The sequence below is a fragment of the Mytilus trossulus genome, chromosome 2 (genome assembly GCF_036588685.1).
Source record: "Mytilus trossulus isolate FHL-02 chromosome 2, PNRI_Mtr1.1.1.hap1, whole genome shotgun sequence".
NCBI classification, from domain to species: Eukaryota; Metazoa; Mollusca; class Bivalvia; order Mytilida; family Mytilidae; genus Mytilus; species Mytilus trossulus.
The window spans coordinates 96,206,388-96,231,982 of record NC_086374.1 but is presented as its reverse complement, the minus strand read 5'-3'; the positions used below and the strand labels follow the sequence as shown (position 1 = coordinate 96,231,982).

General features: G+C 31.9%; 1 protein-coding gene across 1 annotated transcript; it reads right to left on the bottom strand.

Moving 5' to 3' along the window:
- Positions 1 to 227: 227 nt before the first annotated feature.
- LOC134705557 (uncharacterized) lies at positions 228 to 25,292 on the bottom strand. Its single transcript, XM_063564274.1, has 3 exons — positions 25,081 to 25,292; positions 3,565 to 3,717; positions 228 to 2,187 (listed from the first exon to the last, which is right to left on the bottom strand). The coding sequence occupies exons 1-3, from the start codon at positions 25,289 to 25,291 to the stop codon at positions 434 to 436; spliced, it is 2,118 nt and encodes a 705-aa protein (XP_063420344.1). The 5' UTR covers position 25,292; the 3' UTR covers positions 228 to 433.
- Positions 25,293 to 25,595: the final 303 nt, after the last annotated feature.

Genomic DNA, 25,595 nt, shown 5'->3' with positions numbered 1-25,595 from the left:
CATTCCAGGACCTTTTGTTTTCCAAATAATTAATATTACCAATAATTGATAAGTTCCAGTTCGACGGGTTCAAACAGAAAGATTTGAAAGCAGAGAAAACTGTATCTTATAATCGGCATGACTTTATCAGATGACAATACTAATACTAAAATAAGGCTTGCGCATAGTTCTTTATTTCTTTAATTCAGTCACGGACCCGCGACATCACGGGGGTGTTCTAGTATCTATATATTTTTTACTTGTTGTCAATTCTAATATTTAGTCAAGACATTAAACAGATCAAATTGATATACATCAGGGATAAAAAAAAATCTTATTCTAACTGTTGTGCATTATTTACATAGATAAAATATAATAATGGAATATAAGATTATCTATTTTTTCCTAATAAATATTGCAATTCTTTATAACTTTGTCTCGTCGTTTTCCTCATTTATTCGATTTTCAGTATTTGTTCTACCAATGCGAATGTTTCATCTTGCTGTATTTGAGCTGTATGATCACAACCACCGTTGACCAAATCTGTGTCAACCTTGTCATATGTAAGATTGGTACCGACATAGGGTTTAGTATGCTTCTTTTTACTTGAATGGCGTTTCTTTGTTTTTTTGTCGTTTTTTTGGTTGTAGGTGATTTTGTTTCCTTCATCGTCATACAGTTGATCATGGCTTTTTGTCCTGTCTGCATCATGTTTGTCGTACTTCTTTTTTTCAAAGACCTGTTCTTCAGATTTTTCGACATGCCGATTTTCGCTTTGGTCTATGCGCTTACTAGAGCGATCTACTGTCTGGTCCGAATAATTTGTATTTTCTTTTGGTAGTCCTGTACTTACTTCAACGCCTTTATTATATACATCATCCCCTTTTGCGGTTGATTTGTTCGATTTGTCTTCTTTTGTTGTATTTACATCTCTGAGAGACATTGGACTTTCTCCTTCCCTACGTTCTTTTCTACTGCGATGTTTCTTGCTCTTACTAGATTTCTTTCGAGATTTTTGTGGTTTGTCATCATATTCCCCCATTTCTCGATGTGCATCTTTCTTTTCCGTGTATGGAGAACGTGTACCATATCTTGCTCTGTAAATTTCATCGTCTGATTTTGCATAAGCCTCATTGTCATGTTCTTGTTTATGACGTCTGCTCAATCGTGTAGATGCTGATTTCTTATTAGCCTTGTAATATGTGTCGTCATCATTTTCAGCTTCAGATGGTAATAGTACTTCATCTTCTCTTGGTAGTGCACTTGATGAACCTAAAGGATTGGGTTCTTTATAGTCACTTGACTCTCTGTCTGGACCAATGATATGTATAGTGGGTAATCCTTCATGTGCGATATCTGTAACATTTTTTCCGTCAACAATTCGTGAAGAAACTTTATGTTTTGTTTTAATTTTCCTTTTACCGAATGCTTCACGACTTGGAGGACGATCTTTATCGCTTCCCATATTTGACCTAGAACCTTTTGTGAGCAAATAGATTTCAAGGTCACTATCATCAATCTGGCCACTCTCTAAACTATAACAACTAGATTGTCTAGATACATCACTGTCATAACCGGAATGAGTTTGTAAGTTTCTGCGTAAAATGTCTTTAAGAGGAGAATCTGAACTGACAATTTTCGGAGGTGGATGAACAAAACTTTCTTCGTTGTTATCATAGTCATTTATCGTTTTAAAGCTATACCCAGAAACCGGTGGAACAACCATTGCTTGTTTTAAAGTTTTCATTGGCCTTAATTTATAAGTATCGTCATCGCTGTCATCAGTTGTTATTGGTCTTGGTGGAGGGAGTTCTAAGGTTGTTACACCATATAAGACAGCAAATTTACCTTTTAATCCAAGTGGTTCCGGTAACTGGCTTTGCTGTTTTGACATTTGATCATTAAAGCCATCTATTAATTTCTGTCTTTGATAGACAGTGAGAGCAGTAGGACAGGGACTATTAAAGCCATCTATTAATTTCTGTCTTTCATAGACAGTGAGAGCAGTAGGACAGGGAGCTGTATTTGTTGTCGAAACTTTTTCGTCTTTTTGTTTGATAGTATGACAACCATCAACAATATAACATGGACAGGCTAAAGTTACACAACCAAGACTTATAACTGCAATATACCATCCATAAGTTATAGTTTTAGTTTCTTTGTCATGATAGTTGTGGAATACAACAACAGCGACTACCAAGCAAATCGCTGTAAACAAAAATATGAAAATTGTAATAAAATAGCTTGGAATTAATAAACCATTATTAAACACATTCTCTCACACACACCTGGTGATCGGAATAAAAAAATAATTTTATGTTATTTTTTTAAAAGCAAAGTTAATTTTTTTTGGGCATTCTATCCCAAAAAGTATATACTTATAATCTACTTTTTACACACACATCAATTCATTCACATTTCCCGGATGCAACATTTCAATAACACGGCGCTTTCGACAACATTTTAATTGTATATGTACTAGACATCACATTTTTAATGGCATTACCATGAGGATTGCGAATCAAGGAAACAATTCTCTTTTGAAAAACAAGGCAAACTACGATTCAGTAAAGATTTTATCTTTTGTTTTGGGTTGGAATGTCGAGAACTACCAGTTGATCTGTATAAGATCAAGTTGGGATTATATTGTTAAAAAAAAAATTATTTTGTCGAACGTGATTGATACTGTACTGCTACTATGTTGATATTAATTATATAAACATTGTTATTAAATAATTACGTCAATAATTTTTTTTAAGATTTCATTATCACATGTAGATATGCGAGTTTTTTTCTATTGGAATAAACTTTAAATCGTCATAAAAAAAAATCAAAGCAAACTAAGTAAAGATTGGTAGCTTAAGCCAAAACATTCATCAATCAAAGAAGATTTTACAATGTACCACCATAATTGTTTTCGCCTATCATGCATTGTCAAACGGATATTTTTCAAAACAATGTGCAGAATTTATCTTTGTTTCAAATATAGACCTTCTCAACATGGGTTAAGTTTTTTTCCTTTCCAGTGTTGCAGTATTTATTTCAAATAAAATCCCATTGCATACACTGTAATAAACTAAGAATTTTCTTTTCCCAGGAATAGATTACCTTAGCCGTATTTGACATAACTTTTTGGAATTTTTGTTCCTCAATGCTCTTCAACTTTGTACCTTTTTGGCTTTATAATTAGTTTGATCTTAGTGTCACTGATGAGTCTTGAGTAGACGAAATGCGCGTCTGGCGGCGTATTAAATTATAATCCTTGTACCTTTGATAACTATATACAGTAGTATAAGTTAACAAATAGAGAGATGATAAACATTGTTTCCCTGTTTAAATGTTTTAGTTACCATGTCATCTCAGATTTGACTTTCAAAATATTTTTTAGAAACACCAAAATTAAAAGTAATGGTGCTTTCAATCAACCCACGGTATAATGTTTATGATTTATAAATATTCAATAAAATTCAGAATGTATTTCCTACAACTGTCAAATTCAAGGGAGTATTTTTAATTTTGATCATTTTTCGTATAAAATCGGATGTGACGTACCATGATTCGGTGATATTAAATCTTTTACATTACCTGTAAGAAAAGCAAATGATGCAGCAGCAAACTTGATTCCTCTTATTTTTTTCAGGTCACGTGTCCAGAAGAATGTCAAAGAGGCCAAAACAACACAGATGAAGTAGAAAGAAAACCCGATGCTCATAAACACTTGCGGAATCTTGTAACTCCCTGAAATGTATAACAATATATGATCATGTTCTTCATTACATACGATCTTTGTGTTACAATATCTGTTTGATTGACTTTAGAATTTTAGCACCGAATACAAAGTTTGTTGTAGCCGTCTTAATTCTGATCAAGTTTTCAATAACAATTGTTTCCGGTTTCCTTACAGTTACATGTTTATGAATGTTTCTATCTTAGATGGTTTAAGTCGTAAATCTTTTGCCTGGTAATTTATAACATTATAATACCAAGGTTTAATAATAATTTATTTACTTAATCTTTGATTTTTTTTCTATCGCATTCAACAGAATGCCTGTAACAGGTCAGGAATATGACAGTTGTTGTCCATTCGTTTGGTCTGTCTTATTGTTTGATTTGGCCATTTGATTAGGGACTTTTCATTTTGAATTTTCCTTGTCGTTAAGTATTTTTGTGATTTTACTTTTTAATGCAACTGAATACACATTTTTTTTGATTATCATAATCAAACTAAAAAAATAAACGTATTTTTCTCAACACTTTCAGTACATATATGCTATTATACCTTATAGATTAACTCTCCAAAATTGATTACAAGTGTATAGTTTATATATATAATTTGCCACTAAGCATATTGCAAACATACACTTCTTTCTTTAGTCAATTTATGATGTATGTGTTTAAATTATATATGGTTGACTATTGTCATCGAAGATTGCTAGTTAACCGGTCGTGTGTCGATTGAAGATCATTGAACAGGTCCAAATTGTCGACCGACCAAAGGGAGATAACTAGAATAATAACTCGTTCAAGATACGGCTGATCACAAATGGAAAATTGTTTCTGATGGATATTTTCAAAAGTATACCTGTATCAGTGTATATAAAGTGCGAATCCAGCTAGTTCATTTTTACTGTTATATGCGGGTATGTCTATTGTAGAATAAAGGATCATGGGAAAACTGTATTTGTTTACGTTTTGAAAATATCAAGTTAAAGGATTTTAAGTTAAGTTTTAACATATTTTCATTGTGATATGTCTTTATAATATACAAGCATAGCATTAAAGTTCAAATAAGTGTTATAAAAGCATCATAATATAGCATATCGATTATTGAAAGCGATCCATTTTAACTATAGATGCGATGAATTATCACTGTTAGTGCAGTCATTATTAATGTAGAATTTTCAAAGATGCGAGGAATTTTCATTGTAGAATTATGTGATAAATGCACTTGCAACAAATGAAAAAAACCTTAGTTGATGACTTTAGGATTGATGAAACATGTATTTTCAAATTGAAATACAAACTCCTCATTCATTCTTCATCAAATATATAGCTTTTCAAACTTGTAACACAAGCGATTCTCAAAATGTCATATTGTATTCTTCAGATTACGTTTCTCCTTGATTTTAACTTATATAGGGAATCACTGGAAGGTGACAGCAGCGGGCCCTCTTAGGCAGTCAGTGGGCTCCTACTTATGAAAAATTGTAGATCCGCGAATGGATACTACCGCAGAGGTAAAACCATGCACATTTGGGTTATTGTACGCGAAATGCATGCTACAATTCATTTTTGTTGATTTTACACCCTTTGGAACTCTATGTGGGCTATTTCAGCAACTAGGCAAAAGAAATCCCCAAACTAGATACACGGTTAGATTCAGCATGTCAACGAATTCCAAATATCTATATTAAAGGACTTTTGTCTATAAATTTGGACCCCACAAAATTGAAAAAGGGACAAAAAATATAAAAAAAAAAATATGCATGCATCGGATACATTTGTTCTTCAAGGCATGACAGCAACAATAGGATGAATATACAAAAATATCTTATTCTTGGGTCTCATTGGGGGGTTCTGATCCCGGATCCCGCTTACTGTTTTGTCAGATTCCCGTATTCAGCTTATTGTTTTGTCAGATTCCCGTATCCCGCTTCTACTATGCAGTTCTAATTTTTATCCGTGTTCCGCTAATCTTCATTTCCCGTTTTTCACTACACAATCATTTGACTTTCACCTGTCACGCTTGCAAAAAATCGGCAATCCGGCGTGACGCTTATACCCAAATGCGACCCACTATTTTACTCTATTTTGACAAATATTAATCACATTATAAATATATTAAAAAAGTAGCGTAGATTCTTTTATCCCTTTTTATCCCGTCTCGTTTCGTTTTTGAGCCATATATAGATGTCGTATGTGACAATGAGACAACTCTCCATCCGAGTCACAATTTATAAAAGTAGACCATTATACGTCAAAATACGGTCTTCAACATGGAGTCTTGGCTCACACCGAACAGCAAGTTATAAAGGGCTCCAGTGTAAAACCTTTTAAACGGGAAAACAAAGGTGCAATCTATATCAAGATGTACGTAATTAGTGGTGAAATGTCATGGAAATGGATAAAAAAATAAGGATAAAGATCCATATACGCTTTATAAGAAACTAAATGGAATACATTTGAAATTAATGTTATTTCTATTGAATTTATTAGAGTGTTTTAAAACCAAACTTTCCTCCGTAAGTTAAATTTGATCAAATCTTTCTCTTACTTTATCTATTGTTTGAGCAAGTCGGCTAAATTAAGGCTTTACAGCTAATTTCCTACTGCATGTAAAGCAAAACTTTGGTTGGCTTGCTTTGTTTGTATAATTGTTTATACAAACTTTGTAAATAAGATTGAAATTTTTAAACAATATGAATAGGCATAGTTTCGGCCCCATAGTTTAACCTGTATTTTTAATATTTGAATTAAATTGGGTGTTATCATAATGATTATCAAATAAAAAAAAAAGCAAGCAAATCAACTAAAGTCTTGCTCTACATGCTTAAAGAAATGAGCTGTAATAGATAAAATAAAATAAAATCATACAGTGAAAATGCACCGCATATACAATAATAATGATTCGCTCCACAGTGAAAATGAAAGAATAGTATCATTATTCGACAGTAAACATGACTAGCATTACGAAATCATCATAGTGGAATTTAGTTAAATATGAAGAAACTGAATGACAAAACATATTCTACGTTATACAACTTTAATAATTGTATTAAAATGAATATTTTTTACTGCAACAACATCTAACCTGTAAGTTATAAAGCACCTGCACGATCTGTTCGTGAAATGTCCTAAATATTCACCTATTTTGGTATATATTTAACAACTGGATGGCTTTAGGCGCGATAAAACCCCGCTCGCATCTCTTACTTTGTTTTATTAGTATTATGTATTTCTGAACATATACATTTTAACTAATTTTCTTGATTTTCTTCAAAAATTAAAAAAAGTTCGTCTGTTTATTTATCATTCTACAGTAGACATTTATGGCATATACAGTAAAAATGATATTTTAGGATCCGCACTTTACATACACTGTGTATGCGGAGTTAAATGTGTAAATTTGAAATACAGCATGGAAATCATGATTTATCTTCCGCCTAACTTCATGATATAAACAGTGAGCAGAAAATATAACTGAATATTGGTATTGCTAGAGAGATTGCAAATTATCACATTAAGATATTTTTCAATTAAACAGATTCATTGTTTTCAAAATTATATAAAATAACGCACATGTAGCTTCAAACGAAATATAAATAACTATAGACAAAAAAAATCCAGAAATAGTTATAAAAGATACCAGGGTTATAGTTTAGTACGCCAGACGTGCGTTTCGTCTACATAAGACTCAGATCAAAAATGTTAAAGTGAGGAGTTTTGGGACAGTAATTCATAAGACAAAAATTATAATCCCAAGCTGAGGTGAAAACTTTCCAACAGTAAAGGGGTATCCATGTTTCAAAATTTTCACTAATTGAATGTTTTCCTGTATTATGTCGTACATTTATAGAAATAAGTGTTTCAATGCATGTTAGGGTTAGGTTTAGGGATAGAGTTATTTTATTTTACAATTTATGATTTAACTTTTAAATGTGCAATAATGTGTATTTTTATTACAGGCGTAATTGTTGCAATAACTATACTTAATGCTTCAATGTTTATTCATAAGAAAGAAATGCACAAGAAATATGATTGCCCTACTGAAGATTCAACTTAAATAAATCTGTGTCATATTTGAAATTTGCTTATCATAAAGTTATGGATTAATAGTCTTCATATATATATTATATAGGTTTAATCCCCCATTTTCAAAATATGAAAATTCCTGCACCAAGTCAGGATTATGACAGTTGTTGTCTATTCGTTTGATGTGTTTGAGCTTTCGATTTTGAGTTTGATATTTTCCGTTTTGAATTTTTCTCGGAGTTAAGTATTTTTGTGATTTCACTTTTCATATAACAGTATAAAGGTGTAGGCAAAACATCACCTACTTTTGAAGCAATCTTTTTATTCGCTTTGATGTATCGCAAAGATTTCAAACAATACCGATCATATATTTGTTTATCCTGCAATTGGTTGTTCTATAAAACTTATACAGCACTACAGATATCGCTATGCTGTATCTGTATACTATATAGATATCGGTTTAAAGCTCCGCCCACTGCCAGACTGAGTATTATATAAACCTGCGTGACCTCAGAATGTGTATTGCAGTCGCATTCCAACGACATATCAATTGCGATTACTTTTATACGTTCTGTTTGTTTTCAAACATTTCTTTAGAGCAATAAGAATCACACCAATTTACTGATAACATACACACATGAACAGCAGTCTTTTCTACGATGACAACTATCGATTTCAAAACTTGAATGTGTATGATTGTGTAACAAAAACAGCCATGTCAATTTCAGCATGCATGTTTAGTGAATGTTGAGTCTGAAGCGTAGGACAATTCGTACACTCCTGTTTCAAATTGGACAATGTTTTGTTATTTGATTTTACTGTTGAAAATAGTAATAGATAATTATTCACCTTGAGCGATGTATTATTGTTGACCATTCGAGATTCTTTTTTTGCAAACCCGTTTGAAGCAGAATGTGTGATTACTGTATCGTATTACTACACGGGCCTCATGGTCAAATCGCATGTACACCTTGTTTCCTAACCTCGTACAAATGCAGCTGATATTTAAAGACACTTAACAGTTTTTGTCTTTATCCTGCAACTAATTCTGTAAATTATTTGTGCTTTGAAAGACGCAAAAACACTTTCATTTGTTTTCGATTTGAAATTCCTTGAGACCCGAATGGTCAACAACAATACATCGATCGATGTGAATAATTATCTATTTTAACATAAACATTAATTTCAACAGTAAAAACAAATAACAAAACATTGTCCATTTTGAAACAGGAGTGTACGAGTTGTCCTACGCTTCAAATTCTTTATCTTTATTCTCAATAAACCATATTACATAGGTATAGAGAAGACAATGAATTATGTACAATATTTACAACAAGACAGAACAAACAAAATAGTTGCTAATACAATATATGAAGTCCATTTCAGCCAGGAGCACATACACCTGTGTTAATAATCTTTATGAATTTACATAGTTTAATCAATTCTGATTTGTTTTTTGAAGACATAATCTGATTGTATTTGACAATATTTGCATTTTTTAAATAATAATTTGACATACAATGTTTCCTGTTTTCTTCAAAGTATTTACATTCTAATATATAATGCATTTCATCACCAATATCATTTTTATTACATAGAAGACAAATTCTATGGTTTCTAACTATATTGTTCCATCTACCCTGTTCAATAGGGAGCTTTTGATTTGTGGTCCTAAGTCTACACAAAACAATAGACAATTTGTTCCCAAGAATTTCAAAATAACCTTCTTTTCCAAAACAATCTTTAAAAAGTCTGTAATTTAATGCTTTTGGCGAGTTTTCAAGTAAAGAATGCCAGACTTGTACATACTGATCTTTAAGTCTAAGTTTGACGAATGAACCTAACCACTTACAATTTATAAAAGATTGAGTTTCCCATACATTTGGGATACCACATTCGTTCAGAGTAGTCTTTATTCTGTTTAACCATGAAAAATTCACATTGTCATTAATAGACATGTGATAACACAATTTATATAAAATATATGATAGTTTTGTCTCTTTACCAGAGTTTAATTTCCCCCAAAATGAAATCAATCTAATTGTTATGTCCAAGTCTATAGGATATCTCCCAGGCTCCCCATAAATCATATAAGAGGGTGTAAATGTTTTCAGACTTAATAACAATTTACAAATTTTAGATGAACCCTTTCTATCATGTCGTTATTGCCAATACCCCATACTTCACAACCATACAGTAGTATTGGCTTTACCATTTTATCAAATAAATCCAGCTGACTACATATAGAAAGATTGTGTAGTCGACCTAGTCTTAACACTTCGTACAGAGCCTTGGTAGCTTTTTCTACATTAAACTGTTTTGTTTTATTAAAGTTGCCTGTTCTTGTTAGAACTATTCCTAAGTAGTTAAATTCATCAACAATATCCAGTTTTTTGCCATTGAATAAAAATTGAAAATTAGCTTCCATACATCTGTGTAATCTTGGAAACAATCTAAAAGTTTTTGGGGTTCAGTTTCTGATTCGGCCATCAAAACAGTATCATCAGCGTACAAAATGATAAAAAGTTTTAAAAAAATGTCAAGTTTTTCTCAAGCTCTTTTGACACTGATTTTAGGCCCTCTAGGTTACAATTTTGCAAAAAAGAACCAAGATCATTTAAAAATAAAGAAAAAAGAAAAGGCGATAAATTTTCGCCTTGTCTAACACCGTTACTACATGGGAAGAAATCAGATAAGGCATTGTTATATGAAATACATGACTTTGTACCATGATACATATTTACAATTACATTATACATACATCCATTCATATTGTTTAAAAGCATTTTGTACCACAGTGCATCTCGCCATATCGTGTCAAAAGCCTTTTCGAAATCGACGAATGCACAAAATAGTTTTTTCTTTTTTAGTTTTAAAATTTCAAACAATGTATGAATCACAAATAAATTATCGGTTGTTGAATAACCCCTTCTAAACCCACATTGGTTTTCGTTTAAAATCATGAATTCTTCAGAGAAAAGATTTAGTCTCTCGCATAAAATTGCGGTGAAAAGTTTTCCCATACAACTCAAAATGGTAATTGGTCTAAAAATTTTGGGGTCCAACTTGTTACCTGCATTTTTATAAACAGGCTTAATGTAACCAACTAGCCAACTGTCAGGTATAATACCAGTGCGAAATATAATGTTAAATAATTGTTCGTAAAATTCAATGAATAAACGAGCTGAAGACTTGATATATTCATTTATAATACGATCATCCCCAAATGCTTTATCATTTTTCAGGTTTTTGATCCCCTAAGAATTTCGTTTTTAGAAATTCTTCTGTTTAGACATCATTCCGGTTTAGAGTTAGAATATTTGTATTTTCTTCAATTTCTGGGGCGGCGTTCAGATTTTTGAAAAAATCGAATAGTTTGTTGATAGGGATGTCAGGTCGGGCTCTCTATTTTCTACTGTTAAGTAATTTCCAATACTCTTTTGAGTTATTGGATCTCAATGTGTTTATTTTTTTCGCCATTTTTTTTCTATGAGCAATAATTGCTTTATCTAAAGTTTTTTTGTATTGTTTCTCCGAAGATTTCATAATTGACGATTTTCTTCAGAACTAATGTTCTTAAATTTTCTTTTGAGTTTACAATAATTTTGGCGAGCAAATTTACAATCATAATCAAACCATTCTTTATCCAATTTTACAGGCTTGTTATTATATTTCTTTAACCCGCTAGTTTTGGTTACCCCAAATGTTGCCCTAGCAGAATTCAAAAATAAGTCACACATGTTATTAACAATCAGGTTCATTTCATTTTTGTCCATATTTGACAATTAGTAAACATGCATGCTGAAATTGACATGGTTGTTTTTGTTACACATTTTATTACAGGCGTAATTGTTGCAATAAGTATACTTAATGCTTCAATGTTTATTCATAAGCTAGAAACGTACAAGAAATATGATTGCCCTACTGAAGATTCAACTTAAATAAATCTGTATACAGAAACAGCATAGCGATATCTATAGGGCTGTATCTTTATAGTAGAACACCCAATTGCGGAATAAATTTAACTATCAGCAGGCTCATGCATTTAAATAGTGTAGTATATTTGTTGTTCTGATTCTATTTTGTTTGATGTTTTGAATTGTTATATATAGTTCAAGTTTTAAACGTAGTAATGATACTCGTTAATTTTATAGCCGTAATTGTTGCAGTTGATATACTTATGCCTCAGTGTTTTTGCACAAGGAAGAATTATACAAGAAATACGATTGCCCTACTGAAGATTCAACTTCAATAAAAACTGTGTCATGTTTTGAATTTGCTCATTATAAGAGAGGTTTGAAAACCTTTCTTTTATATGACAGGATAGCACGGTCGACATTACTTTCTTAAGTAATGATATTTTATTAATTTACCTATTACGCATTACTACGACTTCAAATAAAACAAGCCATTACATTAATATATAATAAGCATTATAAACATAAAGAATTCAATGTCAACAGGGTTATGAACTTTACTTTAATAGATTATGTAGTATATTTTTGTTTGTTGTATTTGTTATTTTTTTCATCGATTTTCAAAAAGGATTTCTTATGTTCTGTTATTTTGGTATACAATCATTTATGAAACTTTTTTTTCTATTGATGTCGGTTACAGAAGATGAGTATGGTCATATATTTTCCCGAGCGAGTGATTTTTTTGCAGTCAGGTTGGAAAAGTAAATCTTTGAACAGTTGTTAAATTTTTTTTTTAGAAACGGGATAATTATAACTTGACATTTTAAATAATCACATGAACATGTCTTTTGGTATTCCATGTTATGATTATGGTTCATATAAAAACATGAACAGATCTTTTTTGTATTCTGTGTAATGATGTTGGTTCATACAAATACATAAACATGCCTTCTTGCATTCCGTGTTTATGTGTTCCTGTTGACATGATTTGACATGATCAACTATTTTTATTCATATTGTAACTGCATCGGTTTGTTTCGAAATCCCTAGATGCACTTAATCAAATCATTATAATTGAATAAAGGAAAATAAAGAAGGATTGTCGTGTAATAATTCATGATGAAAAATCCATAAACCCACTTTACAAAACCGTAGTCAATGTACTGCCTCGTTTATGTTCAAAATAATAAACGAAAACAAATATGTACAACAAAAAAAAAAACAATTGACAACCACGAAATAACAGGGCCCTTATTTGGGACATGAACATAAAGAATGTGGCATTTACTTGGATCTTGCAGCACAGCAGGAATTATTCAAAGGATTAATATCAAAATGTTGTCCAATGTTGTTTATATCATGGACAAGGAAAGTTATTTACTTTACCTGATTTAATAATTTCTGGTGACAGCATCAAACCACGTGATTTTAACTTCTAAAATGTGTTTTTATAAGTCACGTTCTTCTAATAAATTTGTGATTATATCACTCTTATGGCCGGCTGCCTTTTGTTATAAACTATATTACTTGTCGTGTTTTAACTAATATATATTTATCACCTACAAAATATCATGATCTACTATTGAGGTTGTTTATGGATTTAATTTGACTAAGCATAACGAATAACATTGATTAGACATTTTCATCGAACTTAAGTGGTATTTCACTACTAGGTCGATGTGTCAGTTCAAATTAGATATGTCAAAATCATCATCAAACATTTTAATGGGGGAAATGCATTTACCATGAAAAGAAAACGCAATAATTAAGTTTTAAATCAAGGGAAATGTATGCAAGTGAATAACATTCAAACATAATAAAAGTGTAAGTATGATAGCAACTAGGTAATATGCAAGCAATTATAGGCAACCGTACGGCCTTCAACATTGAAAAAGTTAAAAAAAAAAAAACTATTGAATCCTGAATCTTGTAATCAATAACAAATTATGATATGACGTTCTTCAAACGCTTCGTGAACAAACCCACGCTCTAAATTTAATAAAATTTGTTTGCACATGCGTATATTGACTTCTTCAGAATAATGAATTTTATCAAATTATCATGCATTTAATACATTTCCCAAAACTGAAAGCACTTTCAAACTCTTAAGAAGGCTCGCGGGTACAAACAATTCTGCAAAAAAATCAACCTTTATTTTTTCATTACAAATTTTATTTATTACACTATTAGTTATTACTTTGTGATTTAGTACAAAAATCAACCAAAAAATCGACTTTTAATATGTTTAAGTCATTGAAAAAGCTCCAAACTATCTCCCTTTGGTGCCAAAAAAGCCATTTTTTTATGGCATTAAATTTTAAAGATTTTTTTTTACCTCATCGGTGACCTTTTATTTTTTATTATTGTTTTCAAATACGCTGTCAGTACATAAACTAAATAATTATAAAATTTCAGCGATTTCTGTAATTAGGTTATTTTTTCATTCCGATATTACCTCTATTTCTTCTATTAGTTCAACAGAAAAAAGAGACATTAACAAAAATGTATGCTTCTTCCGGAAGCAGAATGTGAGTTTAAATGACCCTACTTTTTTATTTCATTTTTCTATTAAGCACATATATATAAGGATAAAGTTCATTTATAAAAAATATAGCGAAATCCTATATTAGAAAAAAAAAGATTTGATTTATCAAGTATTATGCAAACTGGGTCAGATACCTATAAGTAAATTATATGCTATTTTTCTTGAGTGTGATAAAATTTCTTTTTTTAGCCCATTTTATGAATACACCCGTATTATTACAGCCTTTTGTCATCACAGGCTTTTTCCTATTATTGATAAACCTGAAAATCGTAAACGACATTTTCTCAAATTAAAATATATAAATAGAGGTATTGATTTTATTAATTTGTCTAGCATATTCAATGACTCTTCTGTCTATAGCTTAATACCTCCATATTTTGATAATATAGAACAACCCATTATTTCGTATTCTTATAAAAAACCGAGCAGAAATTTGATTTTCAATTATACGTCAATTACAACAGACGTCAATATAGAAAATAATGTTCCTTCCACTTGAGATTGCGAAACATCTAGTTTTAAATATGTTCCCTATGGTCATGTTATCACAGGAGACCTCAACATAGTCGATAACCGTGAAGTCATAACTTTTCTAAAGAAAGGACCGAAATACCGTCCTCCATCTACAATAGATTGGAAACAGTGTCGTCAGGTCATTAAAGACGCTCTGTCTGCCTATTGTAAAAATTGGTGCAAACGTGAAAAATCCGATAAAAAATCTTTAGACAGTTATTTGAATAAAATTATGAATACTGTTGATATTCGAATATCTCATTTAGAAAACAATTCTGAAATTAATAATAGGAACCATGATATACCCATTTCTAGAATAAAAAACAAACTCAAGGTACTCGCAGAGCGGTTTGTGTTCGTACCGGCAGACAAGGCAGCAAATAATGTAGTGGTGGTGTGACGCATATACTACACGAAAGTTCTTCAAAACGAAATAATAAATTCCTCTACATTCAGGTCAGTGCGCACCACAGAGAGTCAAATCGTTAACAAGCATACCACTGCCACTGCCCAGCTTAAAGCATCTTCCGAACATTTGAAAGTCCCTACCATGTACTGGTTACCGAAATTACACAAAAAACCATTTAAATTCCGTTTCATCTCCGCTTCGAGTAAGTGTTCTACTACTAATCTATCAGTGCTTCTAACCACCTCCCTAACTACTATCAAAGAACTGGTTATTAACTTTTGTAATAAAGCTTATGAAAATAATGGTATTAATTATTTTTGGAGTGTTAAAAACTCTTTAGAGGTTTTAGATAAAATACATGCTTTCAATGGTCCTTACAATTCTGTTGACAGTTATGATTTTTCTACTCTGTACACTACACTTCCACACAATCTTATAAAGAAAAAGTTTTTGTATTTGATAAAATGGTCTTTCGAAAAATCTCATTGTAATTTTATTTGCTGTAACTCGTTTAAGGCCTTTTTCTGTAACGAAAAAGGAAAGTATGCTAGATACACTTACTGGAAATGTGAGGATATGATTGAAGCTTTAAACTTTCTGCTTGATAACATTTATGTACGTTTCGGCGATAAAGTGTATCGTCAGGTAGTAGGTATTCCTATGGGCACCAACTGTGCCCCTTTAATAGCAGATTTATTTCTATATTGCTATGAATCTCAGTTTATGACCAAACTCAGTAAAGACCCATCATTGTTACATTTGGTTGATACATTCAAAAATACCTACCGTTATCTCGATGATATTTTTTCGTTGAATAATCCAGAGTTCTTTAAATATACTTCAGAAATTTACCCAAACGAACTTACTTTAACTAAATCTAACATAAACAGCAGCAGTTGTCCTTTTCTAGATTTAGACATTTCAATTTCAAACGGGAAACTTCACACTAAAATTTACGACAAAAGAGACGATTTTTCATTTCCTATTGTTAATTTTCCTTTTTTAGACGGCGATGTGCCTTTGGCTCCATCATACGGTGTTTATATATCGCAACTCGTTCGGTTTGCCCGTGTGTGTTCTGATGTCATAGATTTTAACGAACGTAATCAATGCATCACTGGTAAATTGTTGTGTCAGGGATTTCGATACCATAAATTACTTAAAACTTTTACTAAATTCTTTCATAGATACAAAGATTTGATTAGTAAATTTGGCTATACCTGTAGAAAGCTTATTAAAAATGGTATTTCTCATCCTAAATTTTATGGTAATATTGTACTTAAAGCGAGGAAATCACTATGTGATCCTTGTAAACTCATCGAACCTTTAAACAAACTTATAAGTAAGGGTTATCGTACCAATATTGTAATTAGATCTCTGAATATAGTTCACATTGGCACTAATATTGATTTTGTCATTAGCAAATTAAAACATAACTAAATTTCATTATCTTTTGAGGCGAGATGTATAGGGGACACAGCCACGTTAACTTTTATTTCTATAGAAGTCGCTCTTCACTATACTACTACCTGTCGATACATTTATTTTTGGCATTGCACAAGTCATGTCTTCTTTGACTATTAATGACGTTAAAATACTAAATTCCTGTGATGTGTTTTAGTCGATTTTAGTCTCTGATGCATGATTTTTTACTATTAATTGGTTTTGGCTTTTAACTAGCTGTCAGTAACTGCGAGTACTCTCAAATCGTATTTTCTTGTTAATTCGACCTGTTGATACTGTTTATAATGCTTTTTTGTCATTTTTTATTTATATGGATCTTGGCTGTATACCAGCTTTGATTATTTGTAATATCTTCAATTTTTCACTTATTCTTACAACATTTGTATAAACTTCAAGATTATCAAAAACCGGTTTTTTTCTAAAGTGAACATTGATTGGTTAAATATTTCTCAGTGTGTTTGAATTTGTTTGATAGCCTTTTGGTCATGACTGTTTGTCTCTAATATTTAATTAACTGTGCATTTGTATTCAGATATCGCAGATCAAATTTATTCGTTCTTTGTGTAATCATACGTTTTTTGATTGAGTTAAGTCTGCTAATTGATATTTTATCGTATGTTTTTATATGTTGTGATGTTATGCTATTGTTTTAGAAAAAGGGAGAAGGTTTGGGCCCATTAAAACGTTTAATCCCGCTGCAAATGTTTGCACCTGTCCTAAGTCAGGAATCTGATGTACAGTAGTTGTCGTTTGTTTATGTAATATATACGTGTTTCTCGTTTCTCGTTTTGTTTATATAGATTAGACCGTTGGTTTTCCCGTTTGAATGGTTTTACACTAGTAATTTTGGGGCCCTTTATAGCTTGTTGTTCGGTGTGAGCCAAGGCTCCGTGTTGAAGGCCGTACTTTAACCTATAATGGTTTAATTTTTAAATTGTTATTTGGATGGAGAGTTGTCTCATTGGCACTCACACCACATCTTCCTATATCTAATTATACCCGGGAGTCCCCCCTTAAATGGTGCTTATGATGTTACTAATTCATTTATTATGACTGTTATGTGTTGCATTCCGAAATTGACATATTTGACCTAGATACAACAACTGTTCATGCTGGCTGTTCAAACTACCCCTTCTGAAAAATCACAGGGCAGTTTTACAAAAAAAAGGGAGGTTCATGGAAGAGCCTACACAAACGCTTTTACACTTATGGATTACACCACTAATTCATGGTCCCATTGCTTTAAATTCCTCCGTTTCAAGCAGACACACCTCTTTTGTTTCAAATAAAGTGGCAATCATTTCAATTGAAAGCAACACTTTATGATGACTTGTACCGAAAAAATCAACATACCTTTAATGGCATATAAGACAGAACTGGTTCTCGGAACTTCGAATGTTCCAAAACAGGTACTCTAGATCTGACAAACAGACAAAATGTACCCTCTTTTTAAAATTTGGTGCAGTTTTTTTAATATTCAAAATTAAAAGTCCAAAAGTGTTCTACAATGATCACCAGTCCTTCAGCTTTCATTTGATACAAAAAAAACCTAAATATTCTTCATATTTCAAAAGTTACACTCATGCGTAGGAACTATTTTGTGTTAAATATGTACTACTTTCTGGTATATGCTTTCTGGCTGGGCCCGAATTAGTGGTGTTACACCTTATACTTATCCGACATAAAGATTACCTTAATTTTCCTATTCAGAATCGAAATAATTGATGCAAGCTATACTTTATTGTAGTTTTAACATGGATAGGCATTATGTTCGTGTTATTTTAGTCCTATTCATGTTCATATCCAACCACAAATCGCGCCGCTCTGTAGTGCAAATGCAGGAACAACATGCATGTACATAGACATGATCATTAAAGTCATTTTCGCATGCGTCGCTATTATTTCCTGATGAATTTGGTATATCAGCTAACAGTTTTGTAATAAAATATGAATTTCGTATGTCTACCAATGATTGTGTTTTTTTGTCCAGAACTTTGTCATAGAAACTGCTTTGTGGGTATTTCTAAAACGTATAAAATTGTCATCTAACGTAAAACGGTTTAACCAGTTAACTGACTGTTGTTCGTTAACTTTTTTGTGAACAATCGATTTCCATTGACTTTTTGATGGGAAACTACCTGTATCGATATATTCAGTAAGATATTGAGTTAGTTCATATGTTCTTAGAATGTCAAGAACATCAAACATGTATCCATAGTGACGGCGGTGAGGGTATGTGAGGAATGAAAATAGTCGAACCAAAAAAATCTTTTTGACTTGCTGACATGAATTGTCATTGATATGGTTATATTTATAAATTTACTGTTTACAAATTTTTGAATTATTTGAAATACTAAGGCTTTTCTACCTCAGGCATAGATTACCTTAGCTGTATTTGGCAAAACTTTTAGGAATTTTGGTCCTCAATGCTCTTCAACTTCGTACTTTATTTGGCCTTTTTATTTTTTTTGGATTCGAGCGTCACTGATGAGTCTTTTGTGAACGAAACACGCGTCTGGCGTATATATATACTAAATTTCGTCCTGGTATCTATGATGAGTTTATTTTGAAAGCTAATTGTTATCTAACATACACAGTTTTTGAAATAAAGAATAGTTTTCTCTTGTGAATAAAACTCGTAATCGGTAGAATTCCAATAATCCTCTCGCACATATCAGATCTGGAAGAAGTTTTTGAAGCTAAATGTGTTTGACAATGAAGTGCTGAAAACAATTTAGCGTCGTTATATCACAGAATTTGAGGTTACTCCATGCTTCGCAGTCATAAAAAACGCTTGGTAAGACTACAGTTTTGTATAATTTAACTAATACAGACGGATTAGTTGCTCTTGACATTACTCCTTTCAATGCGGTATACCCCGAAGTATGTGTTTTTACCTTTTGGACAAGCATTTATAGTTCTGATTTTAGTTTTGAATCGAGAATTAAGTTCAATACCTAAATGGTACCTGAAAGGTCCTTTAACGCAGCCGTACGAAAATATAAACAGCAGAAGATAGACCTCGTTGTACAAAATAAGAACTTGAAATCGGTGACTTTGCTTTCGTTCAACAGGTATAATTTCTTAATTATTTTCTCGGAAAGACTAGTAATAGCTTAATTTTACGGAATCGTTACTATTTGTCCGGAAATGTAAGCTATATATTTCCGGAAACGTAGACTTTTTTCACGGAATTTTTTTTTTTCGGAAAATTAATGCCAATTTCCGGAAAATAAATTGCCGATTGTAATATTTTTGTTGACATTCAAGGAATAGGTAATAGTAAAACCAGGTTTAATCCACCATTTTCTACATTTGTACCAAGTCAGGAATATGACAGTTCTTGTCCATTCGTTTTTGATGCGTTTTGTTTTTTGATTTTGCCATGTGATTATGGACTTTCCAAACTGATTTTCCTCTGAGTTCAGTATTTTTGTGATGTTTCTTTTTTTCTATATAATGGAATTCGATGAAGACACCATCATCACATCAAAAATGCATATTTATCAAATCAATTATACTAATTAAAGAGATAAGGAACATCTATTTCATATTTGTTAAGTTGAATTCTCTCAAAATGAAACTTTGAAAAGTGTTGCATCACAAAGTCCACATCTACGTATTGCCAGGACTTCAATAGCCTCTTTGGACTTTGAAGTTTTTTTTTTTCAATTTGTCTATAGTTCTGTGTAATGTAATATCTTCCTTTATTGATTGGGGCGTATAACGTTTCCGCATTTTTAGAAGAATTCCAGTTTCACGTTTCCGCATTTTCGTGCATTACTTTTCCAAAATAGATAGATACTATCTTTCCGCATTTTTACCTGTATTTCATTTGTAAAAAACGGTTATTCTGATACATAAGACTTTTTTCCTGATTACATCCTAGAAAAGAACGTTGCCGCTGAATCTAATGCTGAGTTCACACGTAATTCGAATTCGATTCGCTTTAACTTATTTTATTTAGGTTAATTCGCATTCGAAACGTTTTGCGTCCTAACGTCAATTCTAATTCGAATTGCAATGAGCGTCAAATGCTTTACTGTCATAACGACGTTAACTTTTAATTCGTATTAACAAAAACGTAAACCTAATGCGAAATGGTTAATTCGAATAAGCCAATTCGAATTAAAACAGAAGAGTGTGTGAAGGAGATTACCGAATTCGATTCGCATTCGATTCAGTTCTATTCGAATTAAATGTACGTGTGAACGAGGCATAAGTTACCACCGCAAATATGGGCTTCTACTCTCAACGCAGGAGCCAAAGGAACCGAAAAGTGGTTCGTAATCGTTTCATTCTCATTTTAATTCCATTTCTATGCATGTCACCCAAGTATATATATTTATTTATGGACGTTTTGCAGAAGATCTAAACAACAACTTGCATCAAAATTCGGTCTTCATCAGCAATCGCACTAGTTCGTAAAAAAGACCACGAACAAATTGAATTCGTATCAGAACAGTTTGTCAAGTATGGTAGGGTCAAGATACAACGAGGTTAGACTCCATAAAGTCAGTTGACTACTGGCAAGTTTTTCAGTTCGACAAATATGTAAACTGTTCTACATGTACTGTTTTATTTGTATACACAAATCTTCATGTGGAAACGTAACGCCGATTGATTGCATAGTCGAATTTCGTTAATTCTTTGTATAACGCCTTAGATTTCTATGTTCATTAATTTTGTTCGGTATGTTCAGGATATTTTCTTAGTAATAATACTAGTACACACTTTTTGAGTCTAAATCATTTTTTTTAATTTCATATAAGATTTTGCTAGTTTTTTTTCTATAAATGAACTTTATCTTTATACCTGATAGAAAAATAAATCGAGGTCACCGATCATTTACGCTCACAATCTGCCTATGAAAGAAGCATACATTTTTGTAAATGTTTATTTTCTGTTGAACTAATAAGAGAAAAATAGGTAATATCGAAATAAAAAAAGGACTTAATTACAGAAATCGCTTTAATTTTACAATTATTTAGTTTATGTATAGCTTATATGAAAAGAATAATAAAAAAATAAAGGTCACCGAGTAAAAAAAAATAGAATTTTTGCACCGATGGTAGATAATTTTGAGCTTTTTCAATGATATGAACATTTTAAAAGTCATCTGGGGCCAAACCGATTTCTTGGGTTAATTTTTGTATCATATCATAAAGTAACAACTAGTAGTGTAATATAGAAAATTTAATATTTCTTATATGTATTGTGTTCCTGAACATTTCCATTCCCAAAATATCTGTGTTTTTTTCTTAAAATTTCGCAATCATTTTATACCTCAAATCTTCGATTTTTTCAAATCAAAAAATGATGAAATTAGCAATTTTATCAAGTTTAATTCCTAATTTACTATATAATTGTTATCATATAACCATCCATTGTAATATTTTTGTCGGCACTTAACGGTGACATACAAAATATCTTTTCTTCTACACAATGTTTTAATGATTTTATCATATGTATTGTTTTTAACATCCTTGTGCTGGAAATTCTGCATTTAACTTGATGACGAACGTGACAAACATCACTAAGTCTTTTCAAAACAAGTCTTATTTTTTTTCTAATCAAAAACTGATAAAATTTGCAAATCTTATCAACTTTAATTCCTAATTTAACAGTTTAAATACTCATAAAAATACCTAGTATATAATTGTTATTATATAACCATCCATTGTAATATTTTTTGTCAGCATTCAAGGAATAGGTAACATATAAAATGTCTTGTATTTTCTTGTCTATAATAGGATTATAATTTTATACACCAGACGCGCGTTTCGTCTACATAAGACTCATCAGTGACGCTCAGATCAAAATAGTTAAAAAGCCAAATAAATACAAAGTTGAAGAGCATTGAGGATTCAAAATTCCAAAAAGGTGTGCCAAACACGGCTAAGGTAATGTACTCCTGGGTAAGAAAATCCTTAGTTTTTCGAAAAATTCTAAGATTTCTAAACAGAAAATTTATAAAAATGACCATATAATTAATATTCATGTCAACATCGGAGTGCTGACTACTGTGCTGGTGATACTCTCGGGGACGAAACGTCCACCAGCAGTGGCATCGACCCAGTGGTGTTAATAGTTATCAAAAGTACCAGGATTATAATTTTATACGCCAGACGCGCGTTTCATCTACATAAGACTCATCAGTGACGCTCAGATCAAAATAGTTAAAAAGTGAAATAAATACAAAGTTGAAGAGCATAGAGGATCTAAAATTCCAAAAAGGTGTGCCAAACACGGCTAAGGTAATCTACTCCTGGGGTAGGAAAATCCTTAGTTTTTCGAATAATTCAAAGATTTCTAAACAGAAAATTTATAAAAATGACCATATAATTGATATTCATGTCAACATCGAAGTGCTGACTACTGGGCTGGTGATACTCTCGGGGACGAACCGTCCACCAGCAGTGGCATCAATCCAGTGGTGTAAATAGTTATCAAAAGTACCAGGATTATAATTTTATACGCCAGACGGATGTTTCATCTACATAAGACTCATCAGTGACGTTCAGAACAAAATAGTTTAAAAAATCCAAATAAATACAAAGTTAAAGAGCATTGAGGATCCAAAATTCCAAAAAGGTGTGCCAAACACGGCTAAGGTAATCTACTCCTGGGGTAAGAAAATCCTTAGTTGTTCGACAAATTCAAAGATTTCTAAACAGAAAATTTATAAAAATGACCATATAATTGATATTTCTTGTCAACATCGAAGTGCTGACTACTGGGCTGGTGATACTCTCGGGTCAAAACGTCCACCCGGAGTGGCATCGACCCAGTGGTGTAAATAGTTATCAAAAGTACCAGGATTATAATTTTATACGCCAGACGCGCGTTTCATCTACATAAGACTCATCAGTGACGCTCAGATCAAAATAGTTAAAAAGTCAAATGAATACAAAGTTGAAAGAGCATTGAGGATCCAAAATTCCAAAAAATTGTGCCAAACACGGCTAACGTAAACTACTCCTTGGGTAAGAAAATCCTTAGTTTTTCGAAGAATTCAAAGATTTCTAAACAGAAAATTTATAAAAATGACCATATAATTGATATTCATGTCAACATCGAAGTGCTGACAACTGGGCTGGTGATACCCTCGGGGATGAAATGTTCACTAGAAGTGGCATCGACCCAGTGGTGTAAATAGTTATCACAAGTATCAGGATTATAATTTTATACGCCTGACGCGCGTTTCGTCTTCATAAGACTCATCAGTGACGCTCAGATCAAAATAGTTAAAAAGCCAAATAAATACAAAGTTGAAGAGCATTGAGGATCCAAAATTCCAAAAAGCTATAAATGTGTAATGAGAAAAAAATATAACATCCTAGTGATGGAAATTCTCCAATTGATATATATGACGATACATATATTTTGTACATAGACGTAATCACTATAAAAAACAAACATATTACGAATTTACGAACTTGTGTGATGCCAGCCGGCGTGAATATTCATAAAGCTAGCCGTCAATATTATTCATGAGATGAGACCGCGTTCGATTAAGTGTCATGAGAATTATAGCAAATATATATTTATATATAAATTCATATAGAGATGTGAATGGTTGCCATTGAGACAATTTTCCACCAGAGACCAACTGAAAAGGAATTTGGAAAATTGCAGGTCGCTAAACTGCCTTCAATAATTAGCAAAATTAGCAAAACATAAAGCCTATATTCAGATATAAAGGCTCCTAAACGACTCCATGTGATTAACCCTAGTCATATTTGGAGCCCTTTATAGCTTTGCTGCTCTGTGTGAGCCAATGCTCCTTGTTGAAAAACGTACTTTGACCTATAATGGTTTACTTTTACAAATTGTTACTTGGATGGAGAGCTGTCTCATTTGCACTTATCTAATATCTATGTAAACCCATCCAGGATTCCAACAAATGACCAGTAGTCCTTTCACAAAAAAAACTTAAGTGTAAAATCATTCTTACTATAAAAATATTTCGTTGAATTGTTAAGGACTATTTTAGACTTATGATACATTTTACACTTAGGTTGGGTTTTTTTAAACAACAATTACAAACCAATATGGCAGACAGCAAACAAGGACATTTGTTATCAATACCAAGCGTCTGGCTTAGGACGTACTCATAAAATAAGAGGAGGAAAATTGTGTGCTAATTGGTGCTTAATCCTTATCCGACATTAGAGTATGTGACAACAGAACATAAGTACAAACAAAATCATTTGCAAAGGACTTGCCACGTAAGATAAAAAAAAATAAAAAAAAGATTAAAAAAATCATATAACTTTCAAAGTGATAAAAGGTACAAAAAAGCGATCAGCGAGTTCTTGCAGTCACTGATAGGAAGTTATACCGATCAAAGAGTTCTTGCAGACACTGATGGGAAGTTATACCGATCAGAGAGTTCTTGCAGTCACTGATGGGAAGTTCCGATCAGAGAGTTCTTGCAGTCACTGATAGGAAGTTCAAAGCTGAATTTTCAGTAATAAATAAATAAAAAGCATGCTTACCGTATACGTTCAACTTGGAGTCCATAATATTGCTGCAAGGAACACTACCGCCATGATTGTAGATGCATATAAAGAATAATCCCTGGTAACCAGAGACGAAATCCGTGTTAAACCTTATCCAATAAGGTAGTATCAAAGACAAGAAACATAGAACAAATCCAGCAATTAATAAAACAAGAACAACAATACGGTACAGCAGAAGATGTTCCATGTCAAGTTGGCCTGTAAAAATAATATAGAGGGTGTTGTTGAATAATGTATCCTATATTAATCAACCGAATAATTGGAAAGGATGATTTAAATCCACAAAAGATCCGGATGTTCTACATAAATAGTTAAAGTTCAAAAAGGTAACTAACAAAAATAATTGGTTTTTGATTATCACGATATGTCCATTTAATGTATATTAACAGTATATTTCTATATTGATTTAGTATTTTCAGTATCTGGAAAGTGCGAATCGAAAAAAATAAGAAATCGAAAATATGTAAACACTTCATGCCAAAAATATGTTT